Source organism: Anarrhichthys ocellatus, unplaced genomic scaffold (assembly GCF_004355925.1).
Source record: "Anarrhichthys ocellatus isolate YVR2014 unplaced genomic scaffold, GSC_Weel_1.0 scaffold26, whole genome shotgun sequence".
Classification (NCBI taxonomy): domain Eukaryota; kingdom Metazoa; phylum Chordata; class Actinopteri; order Perciformes; family Anarhichadidae; genus Anarrhichthys; species Anarrhichthys ocellatus.
Genome location: NW_022280056.1, coordinates 1443332 through 1459162, shown reverse-complemented (window position 1 = coordinate 1459162; position 15831 = coordinate 1443332). Strand labels below are relative to the sequence as shown.

At 43.1% G+C, this 15831-nt stretch overlaps 1 protein-coding gene across 6 annotated transcripts in view; it reads right to left on the bottom strand.

The window, feature by feature from the left end:
• Positions 1–15831, bottom strand: part of dock6 (dedicator of cytokinesis 6) — a 27385-nt gene that overhangs the window by 3493 nt on the left and 8061 nt on the right. The window contains exons 15-45 of one of the 6 annotated variants that reach the window (XM_031861996.1): positions 13207–13324; positions 12616–12686; positions 12387–12525; positions 12156–12257; positions 11974–12060; positions 11068–11299; positions 10261–10425; positions 9935–10107; positions 8402–8503; positions 7954–8040; positions 7389–7484; positions 6626–6766; positions 6242–6355; positions 5959–6129; positions 5727–5866; positions 5386–5555; positions 5097–5248; positions 4671–4853; positions 3912–4038; positions 3739–3823; positions 3505–3601; positions 3280–3414; positions 2614–2766; positions 2089–2247; positions 1890–1990; positions 1619–1811; positions 1318–1461; positions 1045–1176; positions 935–949; positions 211–336; positions 31–120 (exon numbers count right to left, since the gene is read on the bottom strand). In XM_031861996.1, the coding sequence (XP_031717856.1) occupies positions 31–120; positions 211–336; positions 935–949; positions 1045–1176; positions 1318–1461; positions 1619–1811; positions 1890–1990; positions 2089–2247; positions 2614–2766; positions 3280–3414; positions 3505–3601; positions 3739–3823; positions 3912–4038; positions 4671–4853; positions 5097–5248; positions 5386–5555; positions 5727–5866; positions 5959–6129; positions 6242–6355; positions 6626–6766; positions 7389–7484; positions 7954–8040; positions 8402–8503; positions 9935–10107; positions 10261–10425; positions 11068–11299; positions 11974–12060; positions 12156–12257; positions 12387–12525; positions 12616–12686; positions 13207–13324 (4000 nt within the window). The other 5 variants (XM_031861993.1, XM_031861992.1, XR_004213249.1 and 2 more) reach the window with 5 other exon arrangements.

Genomic DNA, 15831 nt, shown 5'->3' with positions numbered 1-15831 from the left:
ATATATATATATATATATATATAGTGTTACCTTGTTGGGATCCAGCTTGTTTTTGTCAACCGGGTTGGAGTCCTTGATAATTTCAACCATGTCATCCCCGAACCTTTCTGAGTAGAACTCCTGTGCACAGAAGAGATTGTCATCTTTAGAAATAGGTTTCAGATAAATCATCAATGACACCTTTATTGGTATTGTGAGTAGTAAACATGCCTCAAGTCTGTAGGAGATCTCAGCTAATTTGGTGATTGACGGCTCCTTGTAGACAAACTCTTGGTCGTCCAGGTCTCCAAACCTGCAGCCGTAGAAACCCACCCGGAAGTAGGTCCCGAACATTCTCTAAGCACTAAAGACGGGACAACAAGTTTGAGATGGTTTAAGAGAGCAGAGGTTGAGGGAATTCAAATGATCTGACTTTATTTGACACGATACATATTTGCTTTTCTTAGCAGCCTAGGATCATTTCAATAGGTAGAAAGAGAAAGTCAAGACATGTTTTCTGTTAAAAATAAGATTTGGGCAATATGGGGGCTCATTACGAGAATTATTTTTAGAATTTACACCTTGTCGCTTGTTTTTCCAGGCAATGCTAAAAAATGTATTCTTAGGAGGTACGCTCTTGTTACTGTTTTAAGATGAAATCATATCTAGCAATAGAAGAGAAATGTTATGGGACAAAGAGAAAATACATATCTCTGATGAAATGTAGTTTCACCACAGTAGGAGGGTTAAAAAAGGGATGGAAAGTGTTTTGTAACAGCGGCTCGACTATGTCAAAGTGTGAAAGCCAGTTGTGTATCACTCACCAGTAACATGTTGTTCACACAGGAGGAGAGAAAAGGAAGAAATGAAACATTGTCAATACAAATTAAAAAGAACTGCTGAATTTCTTTGACCTTAAATGTAATATACTCGATATAACAAATGTACGTGTTACCTCCCATCCTGAACTCTGGAAAAGTAAAAAAAAGAAAAGAAAGAGGTGACACATAAGAAGGAAAAGTGCAGTTAATTGCTGGTGATTTTAGGGACGAACTGTGGACTCACTTGGTTGTAGACTTTGTTGAAGGCATCCTGCAGCTTCCCGTGGACAGTGGCCAGCTTCTTGAAGTCTCTGTTGGCTTCATGGATGGGCAGCAGAATCTTGTACACTTCATTTATGGCCTCATACATGGCGGCCTGGGGTTACAGCACAACAGAAAGCTAGTTTTACACATGCCACTCGATCACGTAACACCCCTTCAGCCATCTCAATGCTGCAACCTCGCGCTGTGTTAAGATTCAGTCTGTCACCATGTGGTTGGAGAATATGAGTCGTACCATGTTAAAAGAGGCAGCTGCTTGCTCCAGGAGGCCCACCAGACCGGACTCGCTGAAGTACTTCCCAGCACAGATCCCCTCCTCCTCTGGCGACAGGACGTCATCCGATACGGCCGACTCTTCCAATACGTTGGATGAAATATTCTGAAGGAAAAACAGGGAACAGAACATTTTTAAGGACATGAATCTTTAACAATCGCAGGTTTTAGTCTTGGTGATCCAGTTTTGGGACAACCTCCAATCTCATTCTGCCATACTGCTGTGAGTAGAGTCACCATATGAAACCTGTACATGCACAAACCTGAAACGTCACACAACCAATTGGCAGGTAGCGGCAATCCTCCAGCATGTTGAGGTATTCTGCCACCAGCGCTGCGCTGTGGACCAGACAGTGGGCAGCTTCAGCATGGTTCCCTCTCGCCGAGTGCTTTCCTGCCATATTCTGGAGCCACGTCAGACGCAGGTCAGGGGAGTTCTGGTAGCCCTTTGCAATCCTGTAAAGAAATATTAAATATCAGAGAGCTTATTTGTGACACTTTGTTGTTGTATACAGGTATTGTGCATCACAGTACCTGTACATCAGGTCAATGAGCATCTCTGGATCCTGCTGATGCTCTTTCATCTTAACAGTGTCAGTAAGAATCATGTGCAGGTTGAACACCAGATCCTGGACCTGCAGTTTTCAAAAGTGCAACACAGCACACATTAGTTCATGAGTTTTGTCCACTCTTGCAGCTCCAGATGAGACTTCATACAGAGGCGGTTACATACCTGCTCTGGGAAGGGCGTGTCGCGCAGCTCCAGGTCCTCTTCAGCGTACGTCAGGATCGTCTTGAGCGAGCGACGAAGATGCTCCTCGTTGAAGTTTTGCGACGTTCCCACCAGTGATGACAGGGACATTGTGACCTGCATCTTCACTCGAGCAAAGTTCTGATCCAAGGGGTAAAATAAGGACAGAATGTGACTCACAATAGTATTAAAGCGTCTATTTATGGTTTTTATGTTCTCAAAACTTGTGTACATAAAAACCAGATGGGTGCAAAGAACAGTATCCGTGAGCAGCAAAGCATCCTCACTCGCTAAAACTGAACACATTTGTGCACGAGGAGCATAAAAGCTATAAACGTGCACGTGCCTGGTTTTTATGTGCCCAGGTTTTGAGACTAAACGCCATATCTATTCCTAAAACATCCTGTACGTGTCCCGTAGATTCATTTTGTTTTACTGCCATGTCCCTGGTTATAACAAGAACATTCAAATACAAATCTACAATGCAAAGACAGAATCCAGCCTTACATTTCCGATCTCAAAGTTCTGCCTCATGAGCAGGTAAAGAGAGGCGGAGGCGTGACTTCTGACCGAGCCGACACTACTGCTGCAGTGACGCAGGAGACGCAGGCACAGGTCCGCACAAAGCTCCGTGTCCTCATCAAACAGCATCTCTGGGAACTACAGACACAAACACACACTCCTTACACAAATATATTAAGTATGATTTACTATTTGTTTCTTTCAAATTGTTTGTACACGGGTAAGCAGAGTCAATTAATACTTCTCCCAAAAATGACCAGTTGTATATCAATTACTGAACCCGTGTAAACAATGTTTTGATATAGTTTTGCTGTTGTTAAACACGTTTACTTCAATTCATCAAGGATTTACTTCGCTGTCAGATTCTCCGTTCACCATGGAGGCACGCAAAATAAAAGTTTTATTCAAGGATTCAAGGTAACAGTAACTAATATACAAATGGTCATTTTGTGTGTGAAATATTCCTTTAAGTAATAATCACATTTTGTAGTTTGTTTCCCCTAAAAAGCGTTAAAATGAATCAGTAGGTATGAGACACCGAGTACAACTCAGGAGAAAAATGACATATTTTAAGCTGCATTAATATTAGATGTTAAAAAACCAACTAATAAACCAACAGCAAATGATAATAGAGACATTTGACTTGTGTACCTTGAAGACCAGAGCTCTTTGTGTAGTGAAGCAGTGCTGCAGGAAGAGGGCGCTCTGGTTGCCTGCCATGCTGTGGAGGAGAACTCTCAACACTCCACCCAGAACACTTTCCTTGAGCTCTGATGCCACCACAGTCTGACAGAGACACACAACACATTACAGCAAGGCGAGTCTACAGAAAACGATCAGCACTGTGTGTGATGAGGATGAGGACGATTGCTTTACCTTGACTACAATCTCCAGCGTGTCCAGTACGATCAGAGAGGCCTCAGTGGCTAAGTTTCCATCCACCACAGACTCCTGCTCCACCTCAGCTTTAGTCCTGGAAGAGTTGTTATTTCCCCACCATCAGTATCACACTTAAGCACTATTTAGATGAAGAGACAGTCTATTTTTCCTTCTTTACAATTTAGATTATAATCCAGAAATCTATCAGTAATTTCACTAAAGTAAACATACTTGTCGACTCGGTCTGTATTTTGTCTCCAGTGAGTGACATTCTTCCTCCACCTGACATTCTCCTGGCTGCCGTAGGGACTCCTTTCTGGGAGAGAAAACAAATCACAATTTCCATGAGCGTGAACTTATAAACACACATTACTGGCTGCTCTCATGCTACTTCTGCTACTTACCTCTGCAGCGGCGGACCATCTCCTGACGAGCCCCAATGGTGCCCAGTATGGCCTCCTCCAGCCGGGCCTTCATGTCCTGAGACTTTTTAAACGTCAGGCTGTTGATCCTCTCCAGAGCCTTCCTCCCCTACAACAACCATCAAACATCACAGGACAGGGAGAAAAAAACAACAAAAGACATCAGGACAAACAAGTTTCAATGGTATAAGAACCTCCGGTAGAAATGAGAGGGAGCTACCTGTATGTGTTCGACGAAATACATGTACAACAGTTAAAAACTACCAATAAAAACTACGGAGGGTGAGATGGGCATATGTGAGAAAGTTAAACACAAAAATTGCTGATAGATTGAAGTAAAAGTACACAGGTATGTAGGCTGTGTACATGTGGGTATGCAGGTGACTATAGATGTGCATGTGTGTCGATGTGTCGACACACATGCACATCTAATTTCCCGAGGAATGCGTTACAGCCCACAAGTACTATGGTGTTTAAATGCTGACATGCATATAAACAACTGAAAAAGGGTTTGATGGAAAAAAGAAGAAAAGTTTTTGTACATTCTGCAACATTGCCTTTTCTAAATAAAAAGAAAACTACATCACACTGCAGTACTGATAACTCAAGACAACAAGGTAACTTTCTTGAAACAACTACTGACATTTGTGTAGCTCTGGCATGTCCGAATTAGACATCTGTACTTTGGTTCTGACTCAATGGGTGACTCTCATAGTCGGGACAGTGCCTGGTTTGTTGTACCTTGTATTCAAAGCAGGAGACACAGAGATGCAGCAGATCCAGCAGGCGGTTGATTTGCAGTACAGATAAGTCGGACACCCAGCGCTCCAGGAGAGCAGCGTCCGCATTCTTCAGAACCCACAGGAAACTCACCAGCAGAGTCCGGCTGCACTCGGCAGACAGAGAGCTGGACTGGCGCCCGGCCTGGTGAAGACAAACACACAAACCCAGTGCCAGTCTTTTAATCTGATGTGTACAAAATGGTTGTTTACAGATAGATATAAAGGAAAAAGGACAGAGAGACACCTACAGGCTAAGAGGAGCAGTTATTCAGAAAACAGCAGCAACAAGGGAGGAATGCAAATGTTTTTTGTTTGCTTTACGATCTGTGACCTGTCACTCTGTCGGGCCCGGGGGAACAGCCTGACCCCTGCCGCTATCACTCACCACTGTGGGCAGCGCGAACGGGTTGGCTTTGACATGTGGCAAAGGGGAGCCGGCAATCGCCATGGCAACAGACTGACTGATAGTGCTGCCGCTGTCTGGGTCGGCATCGTCGGCGTGGGCTGCGGCAAGGCGGCACCGAGCAGGCGAGGAGTCTAGAAAAAAAATAAGAAAAGAGCTCTCAGGTCCAATAAGGCTGGAAATAAAAGCATTGTGTAGGTGGAATAGATGTGCGGAGGAGGTGGAGAGCCATAAAAGAAATTGCAGCGGGTTGCACATGTGTTGTGCTGACCAGAGAAGTCGTGGAGCTGATGCAACGTGTCCATGACGATGGGGATGAGCGGGAGGTAGAGCTGAGCGATGTGGGCTCTGACCTGAGGGTCAGTGTAGCGGGGGTCTGCATCATGGCTGCACAGCAGGGAGTGAACAGCACTAATGGCCTTTTTATGAAGGAAGAAAACCCTACGGGCAAGAAATAAAAGTGTATCAGCACATTTGGTGTGTTTCTCGCTGCGCACATGTACTTAATGGTGCTGTACTGTATTTCATTTTAAAGTTCAAACTCTGATGAGCCCTATGGGGGAAACGGAACGACACTCCTGATTCTTATATGTGCAACAAGTAAGAGCCTACCCTTCTCCATCAGGATCAAGGATGAGAGAGAGCTCAGTAAGCAGCAGGCCAGACAGGAAGTGCTGCTGGCGGAAAGGGACGGAGAGCTCAAACATGGTGGCCACACCCTGGTCTTGCACCATACTGGAGAACGCTGAACTCTGTTCATACAAAAGAAACCATAGGAGGGAGAAGATGAGATGGAAGAATATGAAAATAAAACATGAGCAATCAGTTCTACTGTATCCAGTACCTGTGAGGTGGTGGAGGAGGTGGAGGGGGAGGGGGAGGCTGGAGGGCTGAGAGTGGAGCACGGCAGGTTGAGGACGACGTAGTGCTCGTGGCTGCAGACGATGCGAGTGAAGTCCACCCTCAGGGCGTTCAGAGAGCTGGGGTTCTGCGCAGTGTGAAGCTTGTTGGCAATCTGTTTGAAGTTAGTCTTTGAGTCAGTAAAAGCTGTTGTAAAATGTGCGTGGGAGCACTGGGATTTAAAGTGTTTGCTATGAAAGGCAAACGGGGAGGGAAGTAATAGACACCTGTTTGTAGTAGGAGCGGATGAGGTTGAACACAAAGCCCCGGTCCACGAGAGACAGCAGGTCATTCAGGAAGAAGGCCAGACTGCTATTCAGCCTCTCCACAAGCTCCACATCCTGAGAGAGAGGGGATGGGAATGAGCAGGAGTACATGAAAGGGAAGATATGATATCAGAAGATAAACAGACATATTGGGTTATTTTAATCATGGATACAAATGATGGATCGAGCATTACATATGAGATAAGGCAACTTTCTTTTGAACAAAAACTGTAAAAACAACCTCTGGCCATCTTTAATTCCTCAATACTTAGTTTGTTTAAAGCAAATGGACTTTCAGCCGTTCATTTCCTTAATTGCTTGTATTGTGGATTGCGGGCTTTTTACCTTCTGGTATCGATTGGCGATGTCTGCACTGATGGCACATACAAGTGCAGCGATGTCATCCACAAAGCGGTCTGGGAAACGCTGCCGCCTGGCAACGTCCAATTTGGAGGTGAGGAATAAGTGATGGGTCATGCTCTTTGTCTAGAGGACAGAGTAAGTAAGAAATTCACTTCATGAAAATATCCCCTATCCTGCTTTAATAATGGTTCCTATAGTGCGTGTGTTCTGATGCTTGTTGTTCTCATAAAGGGATAGTTTGGATGTTTTGAAGTGGTTTGTATGAGTTACTTAGTGTGTTAGCTACAGTAGATAGCAGCCGGCACGCCCCCAGTTTCCAGAAACAGACAGGAGTGCCAGCACGGGAGCAGAGTAATGTACTGCTGTGGATGAGGGCAGCAGCAAAACAGACCGAAAAATAAATCAATACCAGTTTAAGTGTAATATTTTCATCTACCTTGACGTCAGACAGAACCTTTCCATCGGACTTGCAGGTCTACCGCTGCCTCCTTTGGCTACTTTGATATTGATTTTTTTAAGTGTTTAAAGTATGTTCTGCTGCAGCCTTCGTCCTCAGCAGTACATTGCTTTGCTCCCATGCTGGAACTCCATTCTCCAAACTAAGGGCGTGCCAGCCGCCGTCCACTGTAGCTAACACACTGACTCTGGATTAAATACCTCATACAGCCCCCCTCTTCAAAACGTCTGAACTCTAACTGTAAGTAAGTGGTGTAACATGAACATAAGTGTACAAAGACATACTCACCATAAGCTGGAAGAAGAACCAGGCCTGCTGAAGCGCCGCCTCCCTCACCGCGCTGGTGCTGACTACCCACTGCAACGCCAGCTCCTCGTGGAGCAGCTACACGTCAACCAACACAGAGCTCACGTTAGCTTACACAAACCATTTCAGAAACTAGATGAACTATTAAGGTATGTTTGTTTGTTATTACAAGATATGAACTGTTACTATGATTTGTAAAAGATAACAATGAAACTGCTTGATAGTTACTCAACCCCTAATTCTAGTAAAGAAATGAAATAAAAAGCTATATTAAAATGATTCATAGTGATAGTAAAAATGTATTAGACTCATTGGTCAGTAAATCTGCATTAGATTGAGTCCTGATATCCCAAAAGAATATTAAATGTCAGTGTATCAACAAACAGAAATCACACCAGCTTACAGAAAGACACAACTGTTCAAATGTCATGGTGGTTAGTTATTCATGACACGGAAAGCTGATGAACGTTAGGACATCAAAATGTGTTATGAAGTTGTTATGGAGAATGACACGTTTACAGTTTGTTACAGGAGACGTCAGCTTTACCTTCTTGGTAATCTGCCTTGTGGGAACTGAAAACAAGGCCACGCTGTCCAGAAAGGCAGACATGCGATTGCAGCTGCGTTCTTTTGCCTGACATGGAGTGGCGGTGAGGTGAACCCACAGAGATGAGGACAAAGTGATGTGAAAAAGGGATGAATGGAAATGGATGGTTGGCCAGAGAACTCTCTATGAACCCCAGGCAGAGATTACGTCTCTCAAACACAACAGATATGTTCTGTTAGTCAGCGGTGAGGTTGAATTGTGAAACTGACTGACAAGATGCAAAAGGTGTGACAGAGGAAAAAATGGCTGGCAGAGTGAGAGGCAGATGGAAACAGACAAAACCTTTGAGGACTGAGGGAGGAAAAGACCCACGAGAGTTGATCAGAGATGGTTCAGGGTGGAGGTGGTGAGGTAGTGAAGGTGAGGAGGTGGAGGAGGGATTTGGCACCTGCTTGAGCTCACAGCTGGAGTTGGGGTTTCGGCGTAGCACAGATCTGGAGCCCCCAGGGGCATAAGCAGAGTTTACCCAGGAGTGGGAGCGGTCAATACCCTGCCGTAAGCCACCGGAGACGCACACACAAACACACAGTACGGCAAGAGGCAAGGGCACAGTGAGTAAAGGGAAGGCAATTACCACACAAGATTATTTGAAGGATAAAACTGGGAAGAAACAAAAGTAAGGGAAATGGAGTGTAGAAAAGTGAAGCTTGAATCAGCAAAGGAACTGAAGGAAACACAAAGGGACAGAGGCACAAAGCATAATTGAATCTTTGGACAGCAGCATCATTAACTGTTGGCCCAAAGTTATCGGTCAGCCTGAGCTTATTGAATCTGCTGTGAAGAGCCGAGACACAACAAATAACAGAATAAAAACAAAGTGGGAAAATGTCACACATGATACAATAAAAAAAAGACGGTTTCTTTTTCAATCTACCAGGATTATAAATGGAGTATAACAACCATTAATGCTAGACAAAATTAAATATGAGACAATTTGCAAATGATAATGCGCACGTTAAACAACAAACTGCTATGAGGAAACAAGTCAGAGACAATACTTTATAGATTTCTCACAAAACATAAGAAATGCATCATTTTAAGAACTCTAAAAACTGAATATTAACAATTGAACTGCTTTCATGACTTTCAAAACAACTTTAACGTATGGCTGTAACAAATGTCTTTTCTTTACATTTGAAGCTTCTATTGAGGTTTCTGAATGAAGCTTTGAATGTATATCATCACATTTTATCACCCGTAAAAAATATTTCAAAAACAAACAAAACCCTCAATTTGAATAAAATTATTCTTTAGATTAAATGAGTTATTCTTCTTTTATTAAATCATCTTTCTTTAAATAATATAATTCGTCAGTGCATGCCTCCCACTGAGCGTGGCGAGCGGTGGAGCAAACTATTGGTTCTGAAAGGCTGAACACCAACAAATATGGATTGAAGCAGAATATTTTTAATTGGATAAATGAATATTGTGAATTTCGATTTAATACATTTTGACTTTACAACGCTCCTCAGTTATTGGACATGTTTGGATCATACGAGTCGGAAGCATTCCTACGCAGCAACCTCCTGTCATCTAAACCTACGAATAGTATAAAACTATTTACTACCGAGCCTGAAAACGTTCTCTTCCCTTCACCTGTCTTTATCTGCTCCACCTGCGGAGAGGTTAAGCCCCGCCCTCGGTGAAACACCAGAGCAGAAGATATTAATAATCGCAGTGCGCCGCTGCAGAATGAATATAGGAGAAACACTGATAAGTGTAGCCTAATCTTTATCTGCAGCAGACAGGACATGCAAAAAAAAAAGCTGCACAGCATCCGAATGTCATGAATGACGCTTCAAACTATTTTGTACAGCCCTACTTTAAAGCTTTTCTAGAACTCCCCCACACACACTAACTACAGCAATAGTTGTATAGTTTTAATGAGAGTAAGACATTTTGAAAGACAGCTGCAGCTCACCTTGCTCCCTATGATCCTCTGCACCTCTTCATCAGGAGAAACCGGGGTGCTGGCCAAGTCCGGGTTGGAGTTGCTGATACTCTTAGAGCGGGACAGGTGGAGGCTGCTTGGCCGGACTGTTGTTCTCGATAAAGTGGCGTATTGCATAGGCATGTCGTAGGACTGCGTGCCAGCTTCTCGTGGAGATGGACGAATAGAAATGTCACATGGTGAAATAATAGCAAGTAAACATCCATGAGCCTGATGGAGTGAATGCCAGCGGTCCAGAGAAAGGCTCTCTTTCTGCTTCTCAGACACAGACGGCACCCTTCAGATCGGTGACTCACCTGTTGGGGGTATTGCAGGTTCGGCGGTTGGCAGGCGGAAGCAGTAGTGGATGTAGGACGCCAGCAGGTTGTTGCGGCCGTGTTGGTCCTGGTTCCCCTCCAGGTTCTTGTGGATCTGGTTGACCAATAAAGACATCGATTCGAAGGCAGCCCGGCCCAGGTTGACTGTGGATAAATCAAGAGTGAGAGCAGCAAAAGGCATGACTTTAAACTATGACTGGGAATCTTTTTTTTTATTAAATATTATTGTTGAAAATTGCATTGCATAATTGGGGACTGTAAATTTAAACTGGCATGATTTATATTACATATTAACCACAATGCCGACCAAAACATTTACACAGTTTGATGCATCTATAAATAAGTATGATATTGCCACCTAGCATATCTGATGTTTTGTCTTGTGTGTCACTGAAGTTGAAAACAATAAAGATTGGGATGTACAATAAGTAAATTAAACTGTTTTATTGCTTAACTCATCATGAATATTATTATTAATTTCGACACAGGCTTTCCCGCTCATTTCCCAGCAGCATGCAGCTACATCATGTGCCTCTCAGCTTGAGGACAGAGGTTAGATTTGCAGCCTTTAATTGTGCAAACACACAAACGTGTGTGTGAAACATTTGTCTGTTTCTACAATAATAGGCTGAAAATCAACCAGTGTGCTCCAGTCCTCTCTTTTCCCTTGGAATTAATATTAATCATCGTCACGTTATCTCCTCAAATGACCAGAATTAGCATTTTATCCTTGCTCCGAGATGAGCACTTCAGATCCCAAATGGCTGTCCTTCAGAACTCACTCACCGATTTGGCCCGCAATGACCGGCGGGTAGATGATTAGCTGAATGAGCTTGTTGAGCAGCTGGTGCAGGAACTGGACACAGGTATCCAGCAGAGCCCCTCTCAGTGCAGCCATGCTGGCCTTCAGCTCCCCCTCCATGTTTGCCTCGGTAATGATGACGTCCTTCAGGCGGAAGGGGAAGGAATACTCCTCCAGAACATACACTAGAGTGAAGAACTTATCCAGGTGGGGGTCCTAGAGTCAACAACAGAACACAGATGAAGTATCACTTGACCTGAGTGAATTTCAACGTTTCTATGACTTTCTGAATGCAAACTGTTATTTGCATGTTACATGCATACACTGGTGGTGGTATGTGTACTGACTGTTGTAGTCGGTATCTCAAATCTCAGTAATTCACTCAAATCTATTTAATTCTCTGTCCAGAAAAACGTTATGATCATTTTTATTCACAATCGATGAAAACTATGAATGCTCAATCAATCAAGTTTTATTAATATAGCACCTTTCAAACAAATCAAATGCAATTCAAAGTGCTGTACGAATGACTAACAGTAAGAAAACAAGAGGAAGATGAGATGAACAATTAAGAAAAATAAATCAATAAGTAACTAACTAACTACCTACCTAACTAAATAAATAAATAAACAAACTATAGCACTGAATAATACAATTTGTGTGAAATAAAATATATATTAATACTAAAACCATAGCATAAAACACATGAGACATTTATAATCTGACTTAATAATAAGGAATAATACAAACCATAAAATTCTAAAACACAACACTATTAATAGTAAATATGTTCAGAACCTGTCCCATTAACAGAAGCCTAACTCCAACATGGCTTTCAAAGGTGGGAGGAAGAAGCAGATGGAAAAGCAGAAGCTACAGTCTTTGTGTACCTGAGTATGAACCGAGGAGGCCGCCGTCACCTCGACATTGAACACCCCTTTGTGATTATCCACCCACTTCATGCCTGGGAGCTGAACCTGGCGCAGAGTGACATCCAACTCGGTTAACACATCACAAAGGAGTAGATAACGGCAGGCACACTGATAAACACAATCCCTTTAAACACACTCACGTCAGGGGTGAGTACAGAGTAGCTCGGCGGGGGCTTTTCCACCGAGACGGGCAAACTGAAGGAGCCGGTGCGTAGTCGGCCGTGCTGCATCAGAGGGATCCACTGCAGGCAGAGAGAGAGAGAGAGACACGCGATTGCTCACCAATGCCAACAAAACAGAAGGAGCTTATAAGACAAGTCGGTGTGTGGGTGGAAGCATTAAATGTGGGCCAGCTGAAGGAGACTACTCACGGTGTAGCCCACAGGGGTCTCCAGAGGAGTGTTCTGTTTGGGCTGGCAGCTGATGTGGAAGAAGGTGAACAGCAGATGGTGGTTGTCTGTCAGATTGGCAGGAATCCTCATTTTCATCTCCTCATAGAACTCGGGAGACCTTTTGAGTGAGGAGTTAAACACAATGTTTAAAGCGTGACACACAGTTGGACAGAGTCCACTGGAAGGGCAAGGAGTGATTGAGCCTTACTTGTTATGGTAGATGATGGGAGTGTACGCGTCTTGCATGAACTCGGCACAACTCGACTTCCCAAAGATGACCTGGTCAAACAGCAGAGTATTAATACAGTTCTGTGACAAACAGGAGGAAGTCCTTTGACATAATCATGTCAATCATTCCTATTTGATCTGCATAGTTAAAAGCATTTGAAATGAATAGACTCTTAAGAGTGGAGTTGGCTGTAACAGACTGCCGTGTATTTAACTGTTAACTGTAATAAACTACGCATGTGGACAAGAGGAGAAAAGGATTATATTGGAGAACTTTTTTAAGAAGTTTCTTTCGATGTTTTGACACTTTTTCTGCCTTGATGTCTGACCACTACCTTGTTATCCACAAATGAGCAAACTACAAGAATATCCTTCACCATTTGGTATTCAATAAAAGAAATGAGAGATCATTAAACGGAGCTAGATGTTCCTTCCCTCTGTGCTCAACACTACACTCCCCGTTGAAGAAGTTCCGTCTTCCGAGAAGACGCCAGATATTATTTCACCGCCTCGAGCTGTTTTTGGTGACTGGAGTTTCTGGAGTCACTTGTTATACTCGTCTGTGACTCACCGGCAAAGCCTGACTGGGGTCCTCTCCTGCCATGAACTGAACCTTCACAGCAATGTTCCTCACCGAGCCCTGACGACTGCTGAAGTTCAGACTTTGTGGGTAAACATAGAGCAGGTTTCTGAAAGGCAAAAGGATGCGAGGCACAGAATGAGAGAGAGAGAGAAAGATGACACGGGCAGTATAAGAAAACGCAAAGTTATTAATGGGCCAAAGGAACATTGCGTGTTGGATAATTGTACTTAAATCAGAATCATAACATATTAGTCGAAGGGAGACACTTTCACACCAAATATTTAGCTTGTAATGTACCTGATAACCTACAAAAGCATTTAAATCGACTTATTCTGAGAAAAGAAAGAGATAAAGATTGTCATGTTTGCAGATGGGAAAAGTGTGACACAGTACTTGGGTTGGCGAATGTCACGTCGACTCCCGTCCAAGGTAAACACTTGAGGTAACATTTGTTCATATTTTGAAAGAGCTTAGTTTATCTGCTTGTCAAGAGGCAATGACAGACCACAAAATCTCTTTAAAATAACAGTAAATAATACACAGATGATAATAATATTACATTTTCTGTGTATGTATTGTTATGTCATATGTGTTTGTGTCCTAAAAGCTCAAATTAGTCTCTCAGGGGTTAAACAGCAAGGCGGGGTTACTGAGACTAAGGCCAAGGACAAGACCTGTGATCAAACCACAGCTGAGCTAATGTTTGACCATGCTATTGCATGTACACACCCAATATAAGGCGAACAGACCACCCTCCTAATTCATCATCCTGCTAACATCTGCGATAGACTAACATATTTTCCACTCTTCCACATTTTTTTTAATTCTACAACAAACTGGTACGATGAAGATGGTCTGGGGCATGTGGCTGCTTTGTTTGGCCGGGAGTTTAAGAGCAGTCCACGCAGGTCCGCTGAGGAAGACCGGCAAGACTGGAAACAAGGCTGCGCCTCAGGAAGAAGTCAGCGTGCTCATGTTTGGTGTCATACAGTTAAGCGAATCCCTCAACTATGTTTATGAAACCACTGAGGCCAAGATCGACAAAATCAGCCAGAATTTGAGGAGACTTGAGGGGACTCTCCAAGAGCTGGGGAGGGAGACTGAGCTGGCTGCGGAAGTGGAGAAACAGATTAAAGAAGTGATACAGCTGCTACAGGTAGGAAAACACAGAAATATGTAAACACCGGATTCCCCATGTGCCGTTCAATGGTTGTGTTACTACGAGAGAGATATCCACTGAGAATTACAATCAAACTAACAGATCTGAGGAGGCACAGCCTGCAGGAGCAGAGCGAGATAGAGACAGTATGTCTTTGCAAACAACACAACAATGCCTACATGTGTAAACCCCGATGTAACTACTCTTGCATCTCACTCTTCTTCTTTAGTAGGACCTATAATCCTCATATGATTCTTCAATGTTTGTCCCTGATGTATATGGATGCATGTTGCTCTTTCATCCGAGATAAGAGAGTGAGAGTGTCGTTAGAAAGCTGCGTGTCACACTGTGGGGCAGGCAGCCGCCAGCTGCACTGGGATCGTTGTTGGGGGAAGAGGATAATATGGACAGATGCTCTTTTGACAGGCCCAGATGGCCAAGCAACAGGCTCAGACCAAGATGACTAAAGACTTGCTGGCCAGCATAGAGCAGGAAGAGGTGGAGCTGAAAACCAAAGTGACGAAGTTGGAGATGTATGTCAACACCAAGATGAGCATCAAAGAGCTGCAGGTACCAGAAAGCTGTCCCTGTATGGCTACAACTCAGAGATAGAAGAGACACTGTCACACCAGCCTGCCAATATTCACATTTGGTTAAAGCAAAAGCACACAGAGTGGTTACATATTTGAACACCGGTCACTGATTTGTTGATGGGTTACTTTATTTATGTTTTTAGGAGAGAGCAGAGGTGCAATCCAACATCGTGAGAGGTTTACAGTATTGGACCCAGTTCCAAAAAGACAATATTGAGACTCAGAATGAGAAGCTCTCCAAACTCCAGAAGATGGTAAGAAAATATCATGTACGGTTTTCAACTTTGAATGTTTTCATGTAATCCAATTTAGCGTTTCATTTCTCTCTTTCAGAGTGAAGCTATGACATAGTTCTACAATTCACCACTGAGGTCTCCGAGTCTCTGCAGCTCTGAATGAGATTCCAGCTGTAAAGTCACTGCACTCCCTTCCAACCCTGTGATGAATGCTATAGAGCTACTATATGGACAGAAAATATTTTTTTAGTAGTCTTATGATTATGTCCTTGTTGTTGTGGCTCTCGTCTTATATTTGTCTTGGCTTTGATATACTAAGTAAGCTTTGTTTTTCAAGAGAGCCATTTAAATAAAGATGTTAAATTATTAAAGATTTTAAAGATGTGTAATATGTAAATATATATATTAAAAAAAACAAAGATAATGGCTTGTTTTTTGTATTTATACATTTTACAATTTACTTAAAACTGCAGACTAAAGTGAGAGCAGAACAACAAATCAATGTGCAAATAAACACAGGAAGCCATGCATGCAATGAAGGGGTGAATGTATATTTGTTCTATGGGTCAACTTACACAGTGTGTGTGTGTGTGTGTGTGTGTGTGTGTGTGTGTGTGTGTGTGTG